Raw genomic sequence first — 22415 nt, forward strand, 5'->3', positions numbered from 1 at the left:
TAGTTTAGCGCTTGTCATAGGCCAAAAGGAGGGTTTGTCGAACGGGAAATTATATTATACCCTCTAGATCCTATGTCTATATATATATATATATATATATATATATATATATATATATATATATATATATATATATATATATATATATTGGCCTAGGCCAAGTCGCTCTGCGAGGAAATCCGCGCTTCAAGGTCCTGACCTTAGATCAGTCTTAGCCACCATTTTAGGTTCATCCGCCATTTTAGATTCTCACTCTAAAGTCCCCCTGTGTTCTAAGATGGTGGACAGTGTCGTTTTGAATGTAACATGGCCGTCTTGACCTCTGTGTACAAGGTAATGTGTTAACTGCCCGCAGGCCAAAATTTAGGGTCATGTACTGAGACCTTGTCCTTCATGGACCTGTGTATAGAGGATTACTTGTGCCAACGAAGCTAATCCATGAACATATATCGTGCACAATACTGTTTGAACATCTTATGTGAACACTTGTTTTACTATATTGTATAAGATATGTGCGAAGGCTCAACGTGAAATCCAAAGACACACTGTTGCTATTGTAACTTGCTGGCGAATGTATTAAGGATTACCTCTAGATGTATAAATGCATAAATTAGAAGCGAACTCGGCACGAACCCTAGATCCGAGATTCATTAACTTACAAGTGGGTTGGACGTCATGTTTTGGATTGTATAAAAGGCACGACTATTTTACTGTACAGTCCCACTCACTGAACACACCGAACAGGGCTGGTATTCACTGTGTTGTACTGAGGGCCTAATAGCTATCTGTTGCTTTGTCCTTTGAAACTGTTCAGTTGTAGAATAAAGATCTGTGTATCTTTTGAACCCGCGTTTGGTGTATTTCCTTTTGGGGTACTCAGCCTCGATATCTTCTTTTTGCTTTCTCAGTGGTTACCAGACACACTCTGTTTCTTAAAAAAAGAAGAAGTGCCGTGGTAAGCAATCGGCCAGGTGGGAAAGATTAATGGAAACGGTTCGATTATAAAGCAATTTACAGGTCCATTAGAATCTCTTTAATTTCTTGTTACCAACTGCACAACATTTAATACAAAATAACACATCAAAGCAACGACAATGGAAGTCAGAGAGTCAAAGGCATTTAGGGGTGCAGTAAAAAAGAAAAAAACAAAAGCTTCCTGTCAGGACCGTTCGTTAGAATTGGGGATTGCTATGTCTTGCTTTGAGTGAGCTCCCAAACCAAACTCATTCGGTTACTCAATCATTGGCCCACAGCTCATACAATGCCTGGTTTTATATCCGCCATTAATTATCCACAAAAGCCATTTTCTATCTCCCACCAGTATCAACAAATAGGCCTTCTCGTCTCGCGCCCTCTGCACGTGCAGACACTGTATCTTGCCCCTTACACCACAGCCTACACACACGGATAGCACATTCCACCCCACCCATCATCCATTAATAGTGCATTCCAAAGGTCACCACCTTCTATCATGTCCCCAAATCTTCCCCAGCATCCATCTCCTAATAGTTCCCCATTTGCCCCATTCTCCACCAGCTAATCGAACATTCCATCTCCCACATCCTGCATGGGCACACATTATGCGACCCTCGAGGTGATTTGAACTTGAACTCATGCAAATAATCTGGAGAGCCACTAAACGAGCAGCCAGCATACACTATCTCCTCCAACCACTAACAATGCACCTTCTACCACTTACTTGTCCCAAACCACTAAAAGTGTATTCCATTTACAGTCATCAACTAGAAGTATTCCCTACCTCTCGTGCACTCGATCTTTGTTCACGCTGTTAGGGTGAATTCTCATAAATTAGCTAATTCCCTTCACCTTTGAGAAATCCCCAGCAACTTTGCTGGATTTTGAAGACTTGATTTTTTTACCTGGAAAGAGTGTCAGCCTTTTCCCCCACTCTTTCATGTATTTTGATGTGTGTTTTACTCTTGTGTTCTTTGATTATGGAGTTTTAAGATCACTCCATAGGCATCTTTTCATGTGTGTTAAACAGCACCCCCAGTGCAGTGACACATTGATGTCTTTTTAGACTTCCCAAAGGTTTAAATACCTTCTCTGGGATAAACTACATTTTCCCAGAGAATGTAAGGTTAAATTGACTTTACTAGTCTTTTTAATTTCCTAGACGTAGCACACACTATCTTCCTATAGTGTGCTGGAGGGGTTACCTCGTATCCCCTGCATCTAGAAACTCATGTAGCAGTCAATGCTACCCTTTTCTATCGAAATGGCTGGTGGCAGTGGTTTTACAACAAACTACTATGATTTTTACCGACTGCAAACACTGGTAGCTAAAAATCGCGGAAGCCATGTTTTTCAAGATGGCGCCTTAAGCCCCTTTGTTTAAACAGGTCCCGGTCTTCTTTTTTCGCCATTTCTTTTTGGAAAGGTCCTTCTAGTGTTTTTCTCTGCGCGCCAAACTAGGTTTGGTCCCTTTGTTTCTATGCCCATGGCGGGCTACAGGACTGAAGACCACTTCTGGCGTCTGAGTGTCTAGGGTGGGCAGGAAGTGAGGGAGGTGCCCGAAACTCCCTGTGCTTAGTCTCCTAGGAGACCCAAATGCACTCTGGCGTGATTGGCTGGCTGACTCTCCGGCAAGGACAGCTACCCTGCTGGGTGAGTGGCAGCTAGGCTGGAATGAAAGGGAGAAAACTGTTTAAAAGGCGAGTCTCTTGGACTGGAAAGCAGAGTCGGACACTGGAACGAAAGAACCGAAGACAAGCTGGAAGAGGACGGCTGCTGCAACTCCTGGACCGTTGGTTTGCTCGGTGAAGCCCTGCTGCAGGTCCGAATTGCCAAACTCAACTCGACAGAGAAGCCCCTTGAAGGACTTTTTCCTTTGAGTTGGTGGAACCAATCAACTCGTAAGCCACCTGAATACCATTCTCGGAGATGGTTAGGATTAACTAGGGGGAAGGACACCAGCTTGTGTGCTTGAATTACAGCTACTGGAACTGAAGTGACTCCATTTTGTCCACGTTTTTCAACGATCCCGTGCAGTGCAGGATTCCCCCGACGTCCTCCCTCTTGTCCCCACGACTGAGGCTCAGGAACAGTGAGATCTGCAGGAACTGCCAGGAACCAACATCTTCTGCTGCATCTTGTACTTCATATCAAGGTACTGTGCCAACCCGATTGAGAGAACATACTTCTTGCGGTGAAAGTTCGTGGAACTTTTTCAGCTTGCAGGCCTAATCAGCTTGTGACCCAACATATCATTCTTTTTCATACAAACTACTTTTGAGAACTTTGGCAAAGACTTTACCGTTTACTTCAAGAACTGCTCTTTCCTATCCAAGACACTAGTCCATTGACTTTGGCCTAGGCCTATTGAACTGAATCTAGTCCTCTAGTGAACTAAAACTATTTGCACTGCCTAAGAAAGTATTTGTGATCTATTCTGCTAACTTGTGCCTTTGTCCTCCCATTCAAAGTGACTATTTCAGGAGAGCCTAATTTACTTAGAAATGTATTGGTTTGGTACTGAAGTGTATTTGTGTATGATATTAAGTTGCCTCCTTCTAGTGAATGTTTTCTAAATGACTGTGTAATAAATTAATATGTGTTTTACCAAGAAACCTTGAGTGTTAGTGTCTACTTGAACCACTGTGATTGTAAGACCTCTGTGTAACCTCTTTTACTACTCACATTCCCTCTTGAGATAAGCCTGTCCACTCACTCGCTACCACAAAACTGTGTAGTACAGACTTATACCAAAGGTTGGTTTTGCTTACACCTGTAGTACTAATTGTATGTGGTGGTCCCAGAGGGTACTGCATGCAATTCTGCGTAACACACCATCAATTCAATAAGTGTCTCCCCAAAGTCCAACCATTAACAATGCATTACATCTGGCTCCGCCCACCACCCAATTAAAGTATAGACACTTCCTTCTCTGAAATCCAAAACAGGGCTTCCCACCTCCCAAATCTCAATCTACTCCTCTGTAGAATTTCTCTCCCGTGTATCTGCCACCTCTCCCTGTCGCGGCATTGCCGTAGGTTTACAGTAGAGTAGGGATCACATACCTTCCACAAGCAGGAAGAAACCCTTGGGGTTCTTCTGGAGGATCTTGATGGCCACGTCCACCATCTCTGTCAAGGATGGGTCGGTATCATTGTTTCTTTGCAGTTCATATTTCATATCCGAGGGCTCAAAGAGACCTGTGGCCAGGAAATAAAGATATTACACAACTATTGGGTCACCCAATAATTCAAGTAGTAAGTGGGAATATACATTAAAAAACAGAAAATCCTACCAGATGAGATCAATAAAAATGTATTCAATACATGGAATCCATCAATCTTATTTCATGGAGCAGAAATAACTAGACAATATGTTAAACATACAAATGCTGTACAACCAGATATATTAGAAAACAGTGTGGGCCTCATTAGGCCCTAGTGGTCCCGTAATGAACGGTGCCGGTACAGGACCGGCACCGTTCATTACGGGCTGCCCTATTATGAGGACTGCTGCGGGAACCTCTAAGGAATGCCTGGTCATACCAGGCATCCTTAGCGGGTCCCGCTAGCAGTCCAGGATTCCAACAACGGGCCCATCATTAACGGGCCCGTTGTAAGCATCCTCCCCATTCCCATTGAGCCCTATGGGGCTCAAATGGGAATGGTGATTCATTTTTACCAGGTCCCAGAAAAGTGCAATTACCGGGTCCACCAAGGTCGGAATGACCCAGTTATTGCCCTTTTCTGATACACGGTAAAAAAACATTAAGGGCAGCCGTGCCCTTAATAAGGGCACTGCTACCGCCTGGGTCGTAATGAGGCCCTGTGTATTTTAATGTTTATAATATGTCTAACAAACTTAAAACTGCACCACAAATCAAGCTATATGCATCATTACCCGGTGAGGAGTCTCAAAACGGGGGCATTAATTACGACATGGAAATCCTGCTGTCTGAGTCTCATCATAGCGGGAGTCTGCCATCTTCCCCCCGCCAGGATCTCAAGTAAGTGCTGCCCCGCGGCCTGCATCTCTGCATACCCTTCCCCCACCCACTTTTCCACATATTTTCCCACTCCCATCCCCACAAGACTTTCCTTCCAGTGTTCCTGGCGTGTTCCTGCAGCCTCGTCAAAGACTGTTAGGGAAAGTGAGAAGGGACTACTAAGTGCCTTCACAGGATCCAAGGCGGCCATCTTTAAAAAAAAAAATGTTTTTAAACAAACTATTAGTATCCGGTACATCATGACGGATACTAATAGCAATATTACCCTTGCAGGGGGAGGGCATTACCGGACCTGGTAATGCCCCAGGCTAAAAGTAAAGCCCCTGCTTCACTTGGGCTTCTACCTGGCCTAGGGCATTACCTGTCCTAGTACTGCCCTGCCTGCTCGGGTAATATTGCTTAAGTATTTCATATTGTGATGTCGAACATTATTTTGTAACAATCACTCAGACACAATCTCATGACTCATTATGCAACACTACATAATTGTGTAAACATGGAAAACGCAAGACCAAAAAATTCAATTTGTCTGTGCCAGTACCCTTCTGGATATTCCGATTCATGGTAACAAATATAGCTGGCACATAACTGTTAACAATTGTACTAATAATTGTATTTTCATCCATAAGTATTTGAATGTGCAAACCTTGGCTACAGCCTGTACGAATTACCCAAGGCGCTCAGCGGACGTTCGGACATCAGGGCAGTTTGATATTTCTGGGAAGTTGCCTTTGACCTGAGAGTTAGGTGTTGTTCCCACAGCCCATGCACTCCCAGCATGCTTCTTTCGGTTGACTGCCAACATTGGCGTATGCGCATGTGCCGACTCTCCATGTCATGACGCGCGCCATTGCCGGCACTTACCCATGAGATAGTCCACTTTTTTAGGGTCCGTGTCCATCAGCGCTGTCCGGTTCCACACGTAGCGGGCAACCTGTATGTGTCGTAAGAAGGGGCATCAGGGAGAAACTATGAATACATGAGATCAGAGACTCGGCATGTTGCTACATGGAGCTGATAGGAAGAAAGGCCATGCATAAAAAAAGCGCATTAGAGATTCTAAAAACAGCTGGCCTTCCATGAATTGTCCTGCTAGCCCCATTGAGAGGTAGCAAAAATAATTTGTCAATTTCTAGAACCGCTGCAAATAGCACTCGTTTTCTTGCGAGAATTGTACAAGAAATGTTTTATTTGTGTCTGTATTCCCTGCTTCGTTATAAACAAGGTAAATATAAAAAAAAGTAGAAATACATTTTTCACTCTTGCTGACACTTGCTAATTTACTCGTGCACCCTCACTGGCCCATTCTCTCCAGCTAACTGCATGCAATCGCCCCAACTCATTATCACTCCTTTATTCTGATTAGCTTACTCTTTGCCTCTCTTGTACTCACTCAGACACTCACGAACTCATTTTCTCTCACTCACAATTGCAATCTCACCCACTCATTTGCTAACCACATTTCTCCCACAAATGTATCCCTACTCACAAATGTATTCATTTACTCTCTCTGTTTTCCTCAAACTCACTCACCAGTAGTCTGTAACCGTGCATTCAAGGAAGTAGTATCTATTTCCGATACTCACCACTTCCCTTCCTCAAGTCTGCCCTTGTTATATTCAGAGTCCTGCCTTCCCCACATCCCTTTCAAGGAAGAGACCCCTGAGAAAGCAGAGCATTCCTTACATTTGAAGAATCTTTCTTTTCAGCCCAAGCCTTGACCAAGTTCAGACCATCAAGACGGGTGCCGTTGGCGGACTGGTCTGTCGGGTACTCCACGTCAGGGGTGTCTTTGGGGAACATGTACATCCGTCCACCTCCCATGATCACCTGAGAGGGGAGATGGAGATAAAGAGTGAGTGACCTGCTTTCTCGCATCCCTCAGATTCTCTATTTTCCACATATGATCTGTGTTTGACCTTATGTGCATCATCCCTGCATGGGCACCTAAACATTTATATGGACATGCGAGTGGGGTCTTTAAGGGCACGCCTGTCTTCTGTAGAGACAGGCAGAACTTGCTACTTGTAAGAATTCCCCAAGAATGCTAATTAACACATGCTCAACTAAAACACAATGGCCCTCATTACGAATCAGGCGGTGGACCATGGTGCTATCAGCACCATGGTCCATGCCGGACTCCGGCATGGTGGATGGCGGAATTACCGCCCCATTCCAAGGTGAGTGGGGCGGTAATTCCCCATTCACCATTTGCCCTTCCCCATTCCCATTTTTGCCCCTTAGGGCATAATGGGAATGGGGAAAGGCGCTAAGTACGGTGCCGCAAATTGCGGCTGCGCCGTTAAACCCTTAACGCCTGACTTGTAATGAGGGCCAATGACATTGTTCTAAGATTCTGTCAAGTAAGACTAATCGATGTGGCGGATATTTGGGGCCCAACTCAAGGTCTTTATGGAAATCCTTATGCTTCAAAGACTACATTAAAAATCTGGATCCTCGGGCCTTTGGTGCAGATTCTATTATTGGAATGACAGTGCTGTATAAAAAGCATCTGGAGAACTAGGTTCTACAAAAAAGGACCACAATAGTTTATGTAAAAGGGGAGTTCAATACAGTGGGCCTCATTACAACCCAGGCGTTAAGGGGTTAACGGCGCCGTAAAAGGTGTTGACGCCGTTAAACCCTTAACGCCTGATTACGAGGTCCCTTTGCGGATTGCACTTTAACGCCTGCTTTTAGCAGGCGATAAAAAACCAACCCGCAAAGGGACCTAGGAGCTAATTACAGCACCGTAATTTACGGTGCCGTAATTAGCGCCTTCCCCATTCCCATTGAGCCCTATGGGCCAACAATGGGAATGGGGAAGGGGCCATGGTGAATGGGGAATTACCGCCCCGCCAACCTTGGAATGGGGCGGTAATTACGCCATTCACCATGGCGGACCTCGGCATGGACCATGGTGCTATTAGCACCATGGTTTAGCGCCAGGGTCGTAATGAGGCCCACTATGTTGTTGTGTTTTTTTTTACTTTCCTGCCACATGGTGGACAACATGATGAAAGTACAGGAACATGTTCAGTAACATGGGCAAATCGGTTTACTCTCAAAACACTGTCATTAATTTGTATATATAAAGGTCAATATTGGTCTGTGGGTTTGTGGCTGGGTTTGCGGTTTTGGGCTTGGCTAAGCGTTGTTCCTTTACCTGTTAGGACCTTCCAGACATTACTGGCTACATGCCATTTGGACACCCCACCCCTTTCCCCAGATTTCAGAAAAAGTTAAAACGTGTTTGTGGATTTGTGGCCTACCGACAAAGCCCTAAACCATGTTCACCAGGAAGGGAAACAAAAAATGTATGAGGGAGGCTAATGGACCTAAGAGGCGAAGGTAAAGGCTGGTAGCATTCCAGAAGTTTCCAATTTTTTTCTGCATCAGGTGAAATTACTTTTCCAGAGGATTTTTGCGAGATGGTGCCTGCCAATGAAGCCGTAAATCATGCTAAACAAGAAGGGAAACAAAAAATGTTTCTAATCAAGCTTTAGAATGCTGTAAACCATGTTCACCAGGAACGGCAAACATTTTTTTGCCGTATAAGGTGAACTTATTTTTCTAGAGGATTTCTGTGAGATGGTGTCTGCTGCAGAAGTTGTAAACCATGTTCGCCGGGAAGGGAAACAAAACATATTGGGGGTCATTCCGAGGTTGGAGGTAAGGAATTACCGGCACCGGTAAGGGTGCCGATGCCGGTAATCCCTTACCTCCGTATTCCGAGTTCCCTTTGTGGGTCCTTCCTTACCTCCTGCTTTTAGCAGGAGTTAAGTACGGGACCCGCAAAGGTACCTCGGAGGTAATTACGGTACTGTAATTTACCGGGCCGTAATTACCTCCTTCCCCATTCCCATTGAGCCCTATGGGGCAGAAATGGGAATGGGGAAGGGAAAAACGTGAATGGGGAATTACCGGTCCCTCCAACCCTGGAATGGACCGGTAATTACTCCATTCACCATGCCGGATTTGGGACGGTTTCGGAGGCAACCATGGAGCTAATTACTCCATGGTTAGCTCCAAACCCGGAATGAGGCCCATTGTTTCTAAACCGGTCCCCACACAATAAACACAACTCAGCCACGTTTTAAGGCCCTAGGATTCTCGGTTTGGACGATATTTGCACCGCATTTCACCACAATGAACTACACCATGCCTGGGTGAGGCAGAACAGCGACCTACATGATCATTAATTTTCAACAATTCATGAGAGTATTATTATTGTCTGTCTATAGAACCCATTCAGAGCTTTAATAAAGGTGAGGATTAAACATTATGCAAAACCATCTAAAGCATGTGTATGCACTTTTAAATAAATGCAAGTAATTTAATCGTTAAAGGTTTTTTAATTGCAAAAATGGTACAAATGTTTTCAAATGTGTGTAACTTCATAAAATTTAAGGGAATTGGATTAGGGAGAATTTCGCTTCTCAAAAAATTTACCAATTTCAAATATTAACTCTGCATTGGAAGCAAAGATGTATGGACCTGTACATGGAGAAAAAGTACGAAAAAAGACATTCCAGGTCTATTATCCACATTTGCTGCTTCTTGTGTGAGTGTGTGTGTGAGGCGGTGCAGGGGGTATTCTGGGGTGGTGTGTCTGCATGCCATGGATTCACCACAGGCATGGATATATGCTTCTGGAACCGTGGATCAAAGAATCATGATGCTCCTGCAAAGAGCAGAATTGACTTGAATGTGCTGCCTTGATCTTCCGGGAGCATCTTGCACCACTACCACCACACTTAGGGTTTTATAATGTGCCACTCAAGGAGCCGCTTCATAGCTGATGCATGGAAGCCCTCTAGCTGAAGCACATCCCCAGCCTCTGTATTGAGGCGGTACTGGGTCCCGGCTGGTGCCTACGCCTCCTGCACTGGAATTCTTTTTTTGTCAAAAGGGTTTGAGCATCTATTGTCCATCCTTTGTTTCCAAGGTGCTTCCTAGGTTCTTGATAGATAGTACTGATTGTCTGAATTGTGAAATTAGCACTGCACTCATCACTGGGATGACCAGTCTGTCTGCAGGAAACGTGTTCTGTCCGAGGTATGGGTTATGCTGCAGAGGATAATTAGGCCGGTGGCAGCAGATATTGTGGGTGTCTCTAAAACCTTTCAAGTGAGAGGTCATTGAGCATGGTAAGAGTGGTATGGCTTAGTATTAGCAGGATCAGAGGTTCAAATGGTCCCCCTTTCATCAGCATTGTGCATACAATTTGAGTACAGCCTAACATGAATATGCACACTCAAAGGTCATTTGCATCCTAAATACACCAAGGGAGTCTGTTTTGCTCACACTAGCCTATTATGCCTGGGTCCATTCAGAGCATTATGATTAGTGACCCTCTGTACTTTATTTGATGAGGGAAACTTAAGAGAACCTTACAAAATATCAAACAAGTATGGTGTGTCCTGTATACAGAGGGTGACACCCTATTATCGGAGAGAATATTTTTCACTTCTTAGCACCATCTGAATTCACCCTACTCCTAAGACCTGCACACTGAGCTGCATGTAAAGCAACATGTCCAGTCATGCAATTGAAGAAGGCCATGTTTCCTTGCAATAAGATGCAGAAGAAAATGAAGACTTTATATTTGTTACACCCCAAATGAATAACCACACAATGAGTGGGAGAGCCTACGCAACTATCTATTCCAAGACTAGAACCCAGAAGTAAACTAACTGGATAAGTAGTCCAAATCACAGACGCCTATTCCAATTACTTCACTATCTGACATCAATGACATAAGTGACTTAAATGTAATATATAGGATCAACCTTCCTACCTGAGTAAACATCCAGCTTAAGTTGGCCACCTAAACATAAACCCCTCACCATTCAAGCCAAATGAAAAGGTGATTTTCCAGCTCTGATTAAATCTGGTTAGACACTGTGTGCTGGACTATAGCTGGATTAACTACCTTAAAGATTACTGCAGTGTTTGCATTCACCAAACATGGTCCCTGGATAATCCTAGTTAAGAAGACTGCCTTATACTCAATGTGCCAACAGCTAGATCTTAGTGTGGTCAACCATCAAAAGCAGACTGACAACTTTGCTCCAGCTTGCTTGCTTTGCTATGGAAGCTTCTGGAAGGCCAAATTTAAAGGAATTTGACATAGTCCAATCTGGATAAGATGGATGACAAAATCCAAGATGTTCTGAGGTAGAAGGTAATGAAGACGGTGATGTTGCAATCAGACAAGAAGTGGCGTTTGTAGATTTTAATGTATGTATTTTGGATTTATCTCCATTTATAAAAAGGTTCATTTGATTTGTTCTCAGGCAGCTTGTAGGGCATTCAACAGTATGAGGGTTCTTGGTAAAATGTTAACAGTTCATTCATAGTGCTGCCATTGTTTTCAGGATTCATCCCAAAGTGAGAATTGCACGTTTTTATTTGGAATTTTATAGTTTGGGATATATTTTATCTTAAGAGGGTATCTCACTCTTCTTCAGGGATTTTTAAAAGGCTGGTGACCGAATTCCAAAATATCATATATACTCCGAATTAGGAGTTACAAGTAATGTCACCTCGTTTGGCTATAGTGAATTTCTGCCAGTAAATATTTCCATTGAAAATGTGTGAGCTTGTACTTTGCATGTTGATTTGAAAAACTCTGAAAAATCCAGTGTAGCATCATCAAATGCATGGGACCCGTATGAACCAGAATAAAGGGATTTCTCAGAGGAAGAACCTAAATTGCCAAACAACTGCAATTCCTCTGTAGAGCAAGAGGGTGAGGAAACTCAACCACTGCAAAGACGTGCTAAAACATAATTAAGACAGCATTGCATTCACACGGAGAAATCAAAAGAGCAGATTTGGTACTGATGTCACAGGAAACTCCTCCAACGCTGACATAACTTTTCTGACATCCATTAGCGCCATGGTTCATGCCGGTAAAATACCGGCACCGCCTTGGTGGAAAGGGGAATTACCGCCCCATTCCAAGGTTGGCGGGGCGGTAATTCCCCCTTCCACCATTGCCCTTCCCCATTGCCATTTTTGCCCCATAGGGCTTTATGGGAATGGGGAAGGCGCTAATTACGGTACCGCAAATTGCGGTACCGTAATTAGCTCCACTGGTCCATTTGCGGGTTGGTTTTTAACGCCTGCAAAAAGCAGGCGTTAAATTCCCCAACCCGCAAAGGGACCTCGTAGTAAGGCGGTAAGGATTTACCAGTACCGGTAAAATACCGGTACCGGTAAACCCTTACCGCCTACCGTGTAATGAGGCCCAATGTATTCAAATACTGAAATGTGAACACTTGTTTAACTGCATTGTATAAAGATGTATGAGAAGGTTTAACAAGAAATCCGAAGACATACTGTTGCCATTGTGACTTGTTGGTGAATGTATTAATGATAAACCCTAAATGTATAGATGTATTAATTCGGCACGAACCCTAGATCCATGATGTATTAACTTGTATTAACTTGTAGGTGGGTTGAACATCATGTTTTGGACAGTATAAAAGGTGCGACTATTCTAATATACAGCCCCACTCGCTGAGCACACCGAACAGGGCTGGAGTTCGCTGTGTTGTACTGAGAGCCGATAGCTATCTGTTGCTTTGTCCTTTGAAACTGTTCAGTATAGAATAAAGATCTTTGTATCTTTCTTAGTAACCCGCATTTGGTGTATTTATTTTTGGGGTACTTAGCCTCGATATCTTCTTTTTTATTTCACAGATGGCGCCCGAATAGGGACCCTCAAGATTGATGCCAGCTCGTTGAAGGTTGATGCAAGCTATTGGACCGGGATCGGACAGTGTAACAAAAAGGGGCCCCTTTCTGGAAGAGACGCGAATCCTCAACAGCTCTGCACGGCCCGATCCCTGGACGGTGAGCTCGAGGTCCGAGTCGGCATCTTGATGAGGGTCCACTTATTGAGGCGGGCAGATTTGCTGAAATCACCAAACACAAGGTAAAATTTGTTAGAAAAGAACTTTGTAATCTGATCGGACCTCCTTAGGATTGATCAGGTGAGTCATGACCCGATTCTTAAGTATCCTGATCATTTGTTTTGGCGCATTGTATCTGCAAATACAATTATTGACCAGGTGACACCAGTATTCGGATACGCCTGGGAAATTGTCTAGCTTCTTCAGGGCGTTATTCCGCAGCGATAGACAATCTTTGGAATTTAGCCATCCGGCACCACAGGAGGGGTCCTCGGCTTGTACTATGTACTGTAAGCATGGCATTGGTAGTATAGTGTTTAATGATATTTGGCACAGACAGATCAGACATGCTTCCGAACTTCAGTGGCCAATCAATGGTAGTTTTGAAATCCCTCGTATTGAATATTTAGAATCCATTTTATTAAAGAAAAAGGCTAGACTTGCAGCATTTGATGTCTTGCAGAATTGGAAGAAAGAAGCTTTACAACAGCTTAAGAGTAGGGAAAAACATGCTCGCCGTAATAAGACAAATGCCGAAAAAGCATTGCTATATGACCTAGATAAACAGTCTGAGTCAGCTAGGAATATGGATAGGGCTTTCTCACTTGGCATTCAGAAAATCTATCCTTCTAAGGACTTTCATGTTTCCGACAAACTTATCGATAAATTGTTAAATGAACAAAGGCCTGGTGCCACTGCGCCACCTCCATATGTTTCTCTTCCTGCTCCTTTGCCTCTTCCTGATGTTATTCCTGCTCCTCCTGCTCCACCTGCTGTTCCTGCTCCTCCTACTGTTCCTCTTCCTCCAGTCGTTGTTCCTCCTTTTGTTGCTGCTCCTCCACCTGCTCCTCCACCTTTTCCTATTGCACCAGTAATAATACCTCCGTTGAACTTGCCTGCTCTTCTCCTTCCAAGTGGTCCTGCACAGGTTGTAGTAGAGCAGGGGGCGGGATCAAGGGTTGTCACTCGCAATACTGTACCTCCAGAGAAGAAACGTGACTTGATTGCGTGGGCTAAACATTGTATGGAGAGAGATGATCGAGCTAATGTTTTTGCCACACTTTCTAATATGGATAATTTTCCTGCGAATTTTTTTTTTATTTAGGGATTAGGGATTCACTTATGCGTAATGTGGGACAGATTAAACAATACATATCTCCCACAAGGGTTGAGGGATCTGAACACTTTAGCACTTTCTAGAGACACTGTGGAGAAAGTACAAGAGCATGTTGAGAGGATATTTGAGTATAGAAAGGAGTTGGAAAGGTTACAGAATGAGGATGAAGATGAGGATAGTATGTATGTACAGAAACGGTTCCTCCCTTGTCGTAAATCGATATCTGAGGAAACACTCATTTGTACGAAGGATGCGATTAGATGGATCTCAGATATGTCGATAACTCCAGTTGAAGTATATGACACTTATAGTCAGTATACACCAGAAATGCAGAGGAAAGTGATACAGGTAATGGTAGAGTACCTGCAGGATGAGTGTGTAAAAAGAAAGATTTGTTGTCCCACATAGTTATTGAGTATTTATAAGAGACCTTTTTCACTTGACACTTCTTCGTCTGCTTTAGCGCTCGAATTGGCTCTGTTGCTCAGTAAGCGTTCGGAGTTGCCTACTTCTCAGTTGCCTATGAGAGAGGTTCCTCTGACATTTTTCCCAAAGGTTGAGATTGCGGCTAATGATGTAACGGGTGCAGCTGCTGTGGATATTTCTGCACATTATGTGTCGCAGTTTGTTCACGTCCCGTTCTCAAGACAGGAAGTGAACCCCATTAGACAGTCTATTCCCGACATTAGGAAAAATCCGACAGGGTTCTATAAAGAAATAATAGTCTGTCTTGCATTCCTCAGTATTCACCTTAGGTGATATTGATCTGTTATTTCCTGTACTCCTGCCTGTAGATTTGTGGAAACAGGTTAGGACTATAGATAATATAGCAGGGTTAGGAGACACATGGGCTAACATAATTAAACTCGATGGAGAAAGGCCTGCTGGCGAGAGACCGCCTCAGGTGATACTACCTTTACCTGACAGAATTGTTGCAAAATTGAAAACTATAATTCCCGAAAAGAGAATTGTTTGGGACAAGCTTACGGCCGGTGTCCAAGGGAAATCTGAGGGTGCTACTGAGTTCTTTAATCGGTTCGAGCAGGTATTCTCGGGTTTCAGTGGACAAGACTTAGGCACAGAGTCGGGGAAAAGATTATTCGTAGACAAATTTGTGCGTGGATTGTTGCCTGACATCCAGTTGCAAATTATGTCTTCTGAGAGCGATTGGCAAGCAAAGTCTCAATCAGAAGTATTGCATATGGCTCAGTACTATGAGAATCGTGTCAATAATGAAAAGGAAAGAGTTGAAAAGAGAAAGGTGATTTGAAGACAAAGTATTATTGCAGCAAATTGTTAGAGGCCCTAGAGGGGGTAGTTCGCAAATTAGAGGTCAGTATGTTCCACAAGGAAATATGCCCTTGGGTCCTGTAAACATTAACCAGTGTGCCTATTGTAGGCAAGAGGGTCATTGGCGTGCACAATGCCTGGTCCTTCGACAGAGGTCAAATAACACATTTTTTTTTTGTTTATTTGTTTTTGGTTCAATTACATAGAAGTATAACCTTTACAAACTATAAAGAGCTTTAAAAACATAAAATTTACAGTTTGCATTCACATTTCAAAAAAAGAAAAAAACAACACATTTGGAAATATGGGTAGACGATCCAGTGGTCACCCGGGTTTAGGGGGCCCTGGCAGAGGTCAGTTTGCACAGGATCCACAGCAACCTTTTTCACAGGATAATCAGGCTCCGAGTGTGGATATCAGAAACATATTCGATCATGCTTACCTCTCTGAAGACCTTCCTTTTGACAATATTCTGTTTCGTTAGGATTGCCCGAAGCAGGGTTTGGAACCTACGCCTATTCCCGTTAATCAGAAAGGTCCCTACGTTGAGACGATAGTGGGAAATAGGAAACATCTATTCTTGATAGATACAGGGGCACAGAAGTGTTCCATTGATCATTCTCGGGTTCCAAACATTCCACTGTCAGGGCAAACCAATGTTTCTGCAGGGTTTTCTGGTACACCAGTTGTCTCTCCGGTTTCTTGACCGGTACCTATTTCTTTGGGTCCCTTTACGGACCACTGTCAATTCCTTTTGACTTTGAATTGTGGAGAGAATTTGCTGGGGTTGAATCTGTTGAAGGAATTAAATGCGGTAATTCATCGTTCTTTGGATGGAGTGCGTTTGACGATTTCACCTCAGCAACCTTCTGTCTCCCAATTCTTGACTAGACCTTTGCCACCGGAATTTAGTGATGTTCCGGAGTGTTTATCGGCAATTGATGACAATGATGTCGGCGTTTTACAGATCAAGCCTGTTAAAATAGTCTTGAAACATGGAGTGAAGCTGCCACCTATTCCACAATATAATTGAGGAGATTGCAGGTTGTGCGATAGCCCGATTTTGCCCGTGTACAAAAAAGGCGATAATGCAATTCCTTTTCGTTTCATAATTGATCTACGTGCTATCAATAAGATCGTCGCTCCACAATTTCCAATTGTGCGTGATGTGACGATAATATTGACTATAATCCCAGCTTAGCTACTTACTTTAGTGTTGTGGATCTGAAGAATGCTTTCTTTAGCATTCCTATACACAAGGACAGTAGATATTTGTTCGCGTTCACCTTAGGGGGACGCTCCTTCACCTTTACCCGTGCACCGCAAGGTTACACGGAAAGTCCTAGAATCTATAGTAGGGCTTTCAAAGAACAGCTTGATACCCTCGAATTGCCCTTTACTTGTACGCTGCTTCAATATGTTGATGACTTGCTTTTAGCTGCAGACTCAGAGAGCGCTTGTAAGGAGGGCACTGTGTTATTACTTATACACCTGGCTAAACATGGTCACAAAGCTTCACTTAAAAAGTTTCAATATTGTTGTCAGGAGGTCGCCTATTTAGGCTATCTCCTGTCAAAGGAGGGAAGAAGATTGACACCTGAATGGATAAAACTCATTTCTGGCATGCCTTTCCCAAATACACAGAAGGAAGTTAGAGCCTTGATAGGTATGGCTTCTTACTGTAGGCAGTGGATCCCCAGTTTCTAACTAGTGATTAAGCCGATGTTGGCTCTGCGAAGAAGGGCATTTCTTCGCCATTGCCATGGAACATGGAGCACCACCAAGCATTTGATCTGCTCAAGACTGCATTGTGCTCAGCACCGGTTTTGGGCACACCAAACTATGAAAAGGCCTTTGTGTTGTTTGTGCATGAATGTGATGGATGTGCTTTGGCTGTATTAACGCAGGAACATGGAGGGAAGAATAGGCCATGCACTTACTTTTCTTCCGCCCTTGATCCTGTAGCATGCACTTTGCCAAGATATTTGCAAGCCATCGTTGCTGCTGCTACGTCTGTGAAACAGAGTGAGGGAATGGGGCTAGGCCATCCTCTAACGCTGATGGTGCCTCACTCTGTGGATGTTCTGCTGAACAGAACTCAAACGCAACACCTCACTTCCGCATGGTTGACGAGATATGAATTGATCTTGTTTGCTTCACACATACAAATTAAGAGGTGTTGTGTTCTTAATCCGGCTGAACTCTTACCTTTGCCGCAAGGTACTGCTTGCAGTGACGAAGAGTCACATGATTGCATGTACACTACCGAACAAGAGACAAAGGGTAGAATTGATCTAAAAGACATTCATTTGAACTCTCCACAAGGGGAGCTGTTTTGCCATGGCTCCTGCTTTAAACTTCCAGATGGTACATCCACAGCTGCTTATGCAATCACCACATTGAGCACGGTCGTGGAAACCAAGAGGATTACGCATAACTCCGCGCAGGCCGCAGAGATTATAGCATTGACCCGAGCTTGTGAACTTTCCAAAGGGCTTACAGTGAACATATACACTGATAGTCAGTACGCCTTTGGGGTGGTCCACAACTTTGGGAGACTTTGGTCAGAAAGAGGGTTCTTAACTTCACATGGTACAAAGATTCAGCATGGCTCCCTAATAGTACAACTGCTCTCAGCGCTTGCACTCCCTACTCAGTTAGCAGTCGTAAAATGTGCAGCACATCAAAAGATTGTAGATGATATAGGAAAAGGGAATGCTTTCGCTGATCAGATAGCTAAACAGACTGTCACCAATCTCTCTGCAGACATATACACTTCAAGGGAGATCGCAAATGCCTATGTAATGGATGAGGGTGTTGACTCTGTAAGGGATATCCAAGCCGATGCCACATTAGAAGAGTCCAAGAAATGGGCTGAAGGCTTGGGGAAACTCGATGATGATGGATGTTGGTTGGACATAGTTGAAGGGAAATGGTTACTTCCTGACACATATATAATGATGATGGTCATCATGGCTCATGGCCCTACACACATAGGTGCCCGCAAGATTACAAAAATGTTGGAGAAAGTTTGGACAAATGACAAAATCTCTAAAATAGCTGAGCGATATGTTCAGGACTGCATGATCGGTTTACAGCACAATGTGGGAAAGGGAACATCAACTCCCAGGGGAAGTTTTGGTCCACCTTCTGTCCCCTTCGAGGTCATACACTTTGATTTTATCGAAATGGAACAGTGCAATAATTTGAAATATGTGCTAGTTGTTATCTGTTCTCTTAGCAAATGGGTTGAGGCTTTTCCTGTTAAAGACTTTACAGCCATGACTACTGCTAAAACTATGTTAAAGGATTATTTTCCAAGGTTCAGGCTACCAAGAGTCATCTGGTCGGACAATGGTCCACATTTTGTCGCTGCTGTAATTCTGCAGATATGTGCGGCACTACAGATTGACAAACGGTTCCATTCGGCCAGACACGCTCAGAGTGCCGGATTAGTAGAAAGACACAACGGCATCATCAAGAACAAGCTTGCTAAGACGTGTGCCAGCCCCAAACTAAAATGGCTGGACGCCTTACTGATCGTGTTGCTAACCATGCATACAACCCCTCAACTAAGACTGGGCTCTCTCCATTTGAGGTGGTAATGGGGAGACCTGGTAATATCTGGAACCTTCCAAAATGTCAGTCTTTGTTGAAAATGTACATCTTTCAGATTACTGTAGCCAGTTGACTAAAAACTTGTATTTGATTTATCACCAGGTGCGAGAGGCTTTAACTGTATGATACGAGGGCCCAGGTCATAGCATTCGGCCCGGTGACTGGGTGTTGATAAAGGCATTCGAGCGATCTTCTTGCCTTGCACCTCGGTGGCGGTGCCCTTTCCAGGTACTGCTGGTCACACAAACTGCAGTGCGGGTCGCAGGCAGGAAAAACTGGATCCACGCGACGCATGTCAAGAGGATTCCACACCGGGTGCCATATGATACAGAAGAAACAGAACCCCACACCAATACTGCAACCAACGATCCCGAAGCAGTAAACAGCAACGAGAGTGCATCAGAGATTCTCCCTGAGTCAGTGAGGACTGGGGAAACAGCCATTTTGCCTCCACACTCTCCAAAGGTTTTTCTTCCGGAAACTGTTGTTCCGGACCTTGCATCCTCATTTGCTCTTGATACGTCGCTTCCTGAAAATGTATCCGCTGCTTCTACTCTTTTCGTGCATCTGCACACTTTATCTCCTCTGGACTCTCAGCATAGACAGAGATACCACAATAATACATTATTACTCATTATGAATGCAACACATGCTATCTTTAATAAGTCCAAATGTTGGGTCTGTTTGCATTTACCGCAACACGGGGATAAGGGGCTAGGTTGGTATATTCATACTTTACCTTTGACAACTGCTTGTTATGCCTCTCTTAGAGCACTGTTCTTTGGCAGATGGAACGATAGCATCTTGGGGAATTTTGACGGTACTAATTTGAATAGTTTTGAGAAATGTGTTCTTACCCCCCTGAGATGCTCCCTTTTTGTGAATAGGAGGAAGCTTAATGTTGCTTCTTTTAGGCCTTCTGACAGACTGTCTCATCCTTTTCAATCTTTGATTTCTTTCAAGATGGCTCTTATAGGCAATAAGGATGCCATGCCTCCGTCTTACACTGTTAACCATAGCCCCGATTCAGTTTCTTTCTGCATACAGAGGAATGGCACTCAGTTAATGGGACATTTTAAAGGTTGTGCCAACGTTGCAAATTTGACTGGGGAAGACCTTTGTATGTAGGCGAACCTGTCTACTTTGTTTGCGGCAATGTAGCATTTGCATGGTTGCCCAGGAATTGGCAGAGAACTTGTTATTTGGGGATCCTGTTACCCGGGGTATTCATAGCCAGTACTGTAGAGGTTTCAAAGGCTCGTCCATGGCGGGATGAGAATGGGGACACTCCAGCACAGGTTCTGGGAGATGTAACGAAATCCTTTGTGCCGTTTTGGGGACAAATAGCGAACTCCGAAGACATCAGGAGACTAGCGAGAGTACTGGAGAGAACCATCAACCGGACCACGGACATACTCTATAATATGACATTAGAACAGAAATCAATAAGATTAGTAGCACTTCAGAACCGGATGGCATTAGATGTCATCCTGGCTGAACGTGGTGGAGTGTGTAAATTAGTGGGGTCCGCATGCTGTGTTTTTGTGCCTGATTCCTCCCCAACTATCTTCAAGGCAATTCAAAATCTGCATGTCCTTAGTTCAGAAGTGCATGTTCCCGAGGGAAACTGGGATCTTAGCGCTTGGTTCTGGGACTTCTTGCGATTTTGGGTTTGGAAGGTACTTTCGGTCTTGCTGATCATTTTGGGAATTCTGTTATTTCTTTGTTGCTGTATACAGTGTCTACCTAGTATATGTTTGATGCTAGGGGGATGTTGCGCACAAGCGATAGGTACAATATGACACAAGGTACATGCCCCAGATAAGAACTCCAATGAATATGTTCTGAAGGAAATTCTGATAACTGATCTGATGGCGATAGATATTTCCGACAGTGATTCAGGGTGTATGGACGTTGAGACGTGGAGTTGTTCGTAAAGTGATCAGAAGTAGTTTTAGTGCTTGGCATAGGCCAAAAGGAGGGTTTGTCGAACGGGAAATCATATCGTGCCTCCTATAGTGTATGAATATATGTATATTGGCCTACGCCAAGCCGCTTATGAAGAAAATCCACGTTGCAAGGTCTTGACCTTAGATCTGAGTAAGCCACCATTTTAGGTCTATCTGCCATTTTAGACTCTCTCTCTAAAGTCACCCTGTGTTCTAAGATGGTGGACAGTGTCATTCCGAATGTAACATGGCCGTCTTGACCTCTGTGTACAAACTAATGTGTAACTTGCCTGCAGGCCACATGTTAGGGTCATGAACTGAGATCCTGTCCTTCGTTGACATGTGTATAAAGGATTACCTCTGCCAACGAAGCTAATCCACGAGCACATGTTAAACACAATGTATTCAAATACTGAAATGTGAACACTTGTTTAACTGCATTGTATAAAGATGTATGATAAGGTTTAACAAGAAATCCGAAGACATACTGTTGCCATTGTGACTTGTTGGTGAATGTATTAATGGTAAACCCTAAATGTATAGATGTATGAACTTGGCACAAACCCTAGATCCGTGATGTATTAACTTGTATTAACTTGTAGGTGGGTTGAACATCATGTTTTGGACAGTATAAAAGGTGTGACTATTCTAATGTACAGCCCCACTCACTGAGCACACCGAACAGGGCTGGAGTTCGCTGTGTTGTACTGAGGGCTGTGTTGTTCTGTTGCTTTGTCCTTTGAAACTGTTCAGTATAGAATAAAGATCTTTGTATCTTTCTTTGTAACCCGCGTTTGGTGTATTTCCTTTTGGGGTACTTAGCCTCGATATCTTCTTTTTGATTTCACAACCAAAGGTTCGAACCATCAAAAGTTCGGACCAAATTTCCTTTGGGTGTGCTCAAGTTATCGCGGTTATGAATGCAGACCAGTCCGGGGATGCGTTGCGATGCAACAGCAGGCGTCATTGCGCTTATGCAGTGGCCGTGGTTTTGTAGCCGTGGTAACCGACCATAGAAAATAAAACAAAGCTTAAAGAAGCAAGATTTTTTCTGGCTTCACAGTGCCAATGGCCTAGAAATGTTTGATTGTGGTGTAGCCTATGGTTTTTGTACTAACAAATGGCAATGTAAGCTTTCTCACAAAATGACTGTGTAGATGCGGGAATACCACGTCTACGGGCCCAATTATTTTTTCGGTAGCTGTGGGAATAGCATGTGTCTTCTTAGCCTCAGTTATCTCACTGGGCAATAATAGCATGTCTCTCATAGAAGTGGTAACTGGGCGTGGATACCCCCCAAGAAAGCAAGAAAAAAAAGGAATATGTCCTTTTTAACAGTTTAAATGAGCTGGCAATGTTTGATTGTGGAATGGCCTGGGGTTGTTGTTTGGCAAGTGTAATTTTAAAATTAGTTTTGCATTGGCTATGTAGCTGCGGTAATACGGCATCAACAATAGCCACAAATAAAGACTGACCAATTAACATTATTTATTCAATCAAATCAAATACCTTTATTTCGCCTGAAACCGCCATAAAAG

The 22415-nt window shown here is 43.7% G+C and overlaps 1 protein-coding gene across 1 annotated transcript in view; it reads right to left on the reverse strand.

The window, feature by feature from the left end:
• The window catches only part of LOC138473638 (alkaline phosphatase-like), a 279429-nt gene that overhangs the window by 49807 nt on the left and 207207 nt on the right, over nucleotides 1–22415 (reverse strand). The window contains exons 6-8 of the mRNA XM_069612170.1: nucleotides 6668–6811; nucleotides 5846–5915; nucleotides 4041–4175 (exon numbers count right to left, since the gene is read on the reverse strand). Of these exons, the coding sequence (XP_069468271.1) occupies nucleotides 4041–4175; nucleotides 5846–5915; nucleotides 6668–6811 (349 nt within the window). The remainder of the gene's footprint in view (nucleotides 1–4040; nucleotides 4176–5845; nucleotides 5916–6667; nucleotides 6812–22415) is intronic.

This window comes from Ambystoma mexicanum, chromosome 8 (genome assembly GCF_040938575.1).
Source record: "Ambystoma mexicanum isolate Mex_15411 chromosome 8, UKY_AmexF1_1, whole genome shotgun sequence".
In the NCBI taxonomy this organism is placed as follows: domain Eukaryota; kingdom Metazoa; phylum Chordata; class Amphibia; order Caudata; family Ambystomatidae; genus Ambystoma; species Ambystoma mexicanum.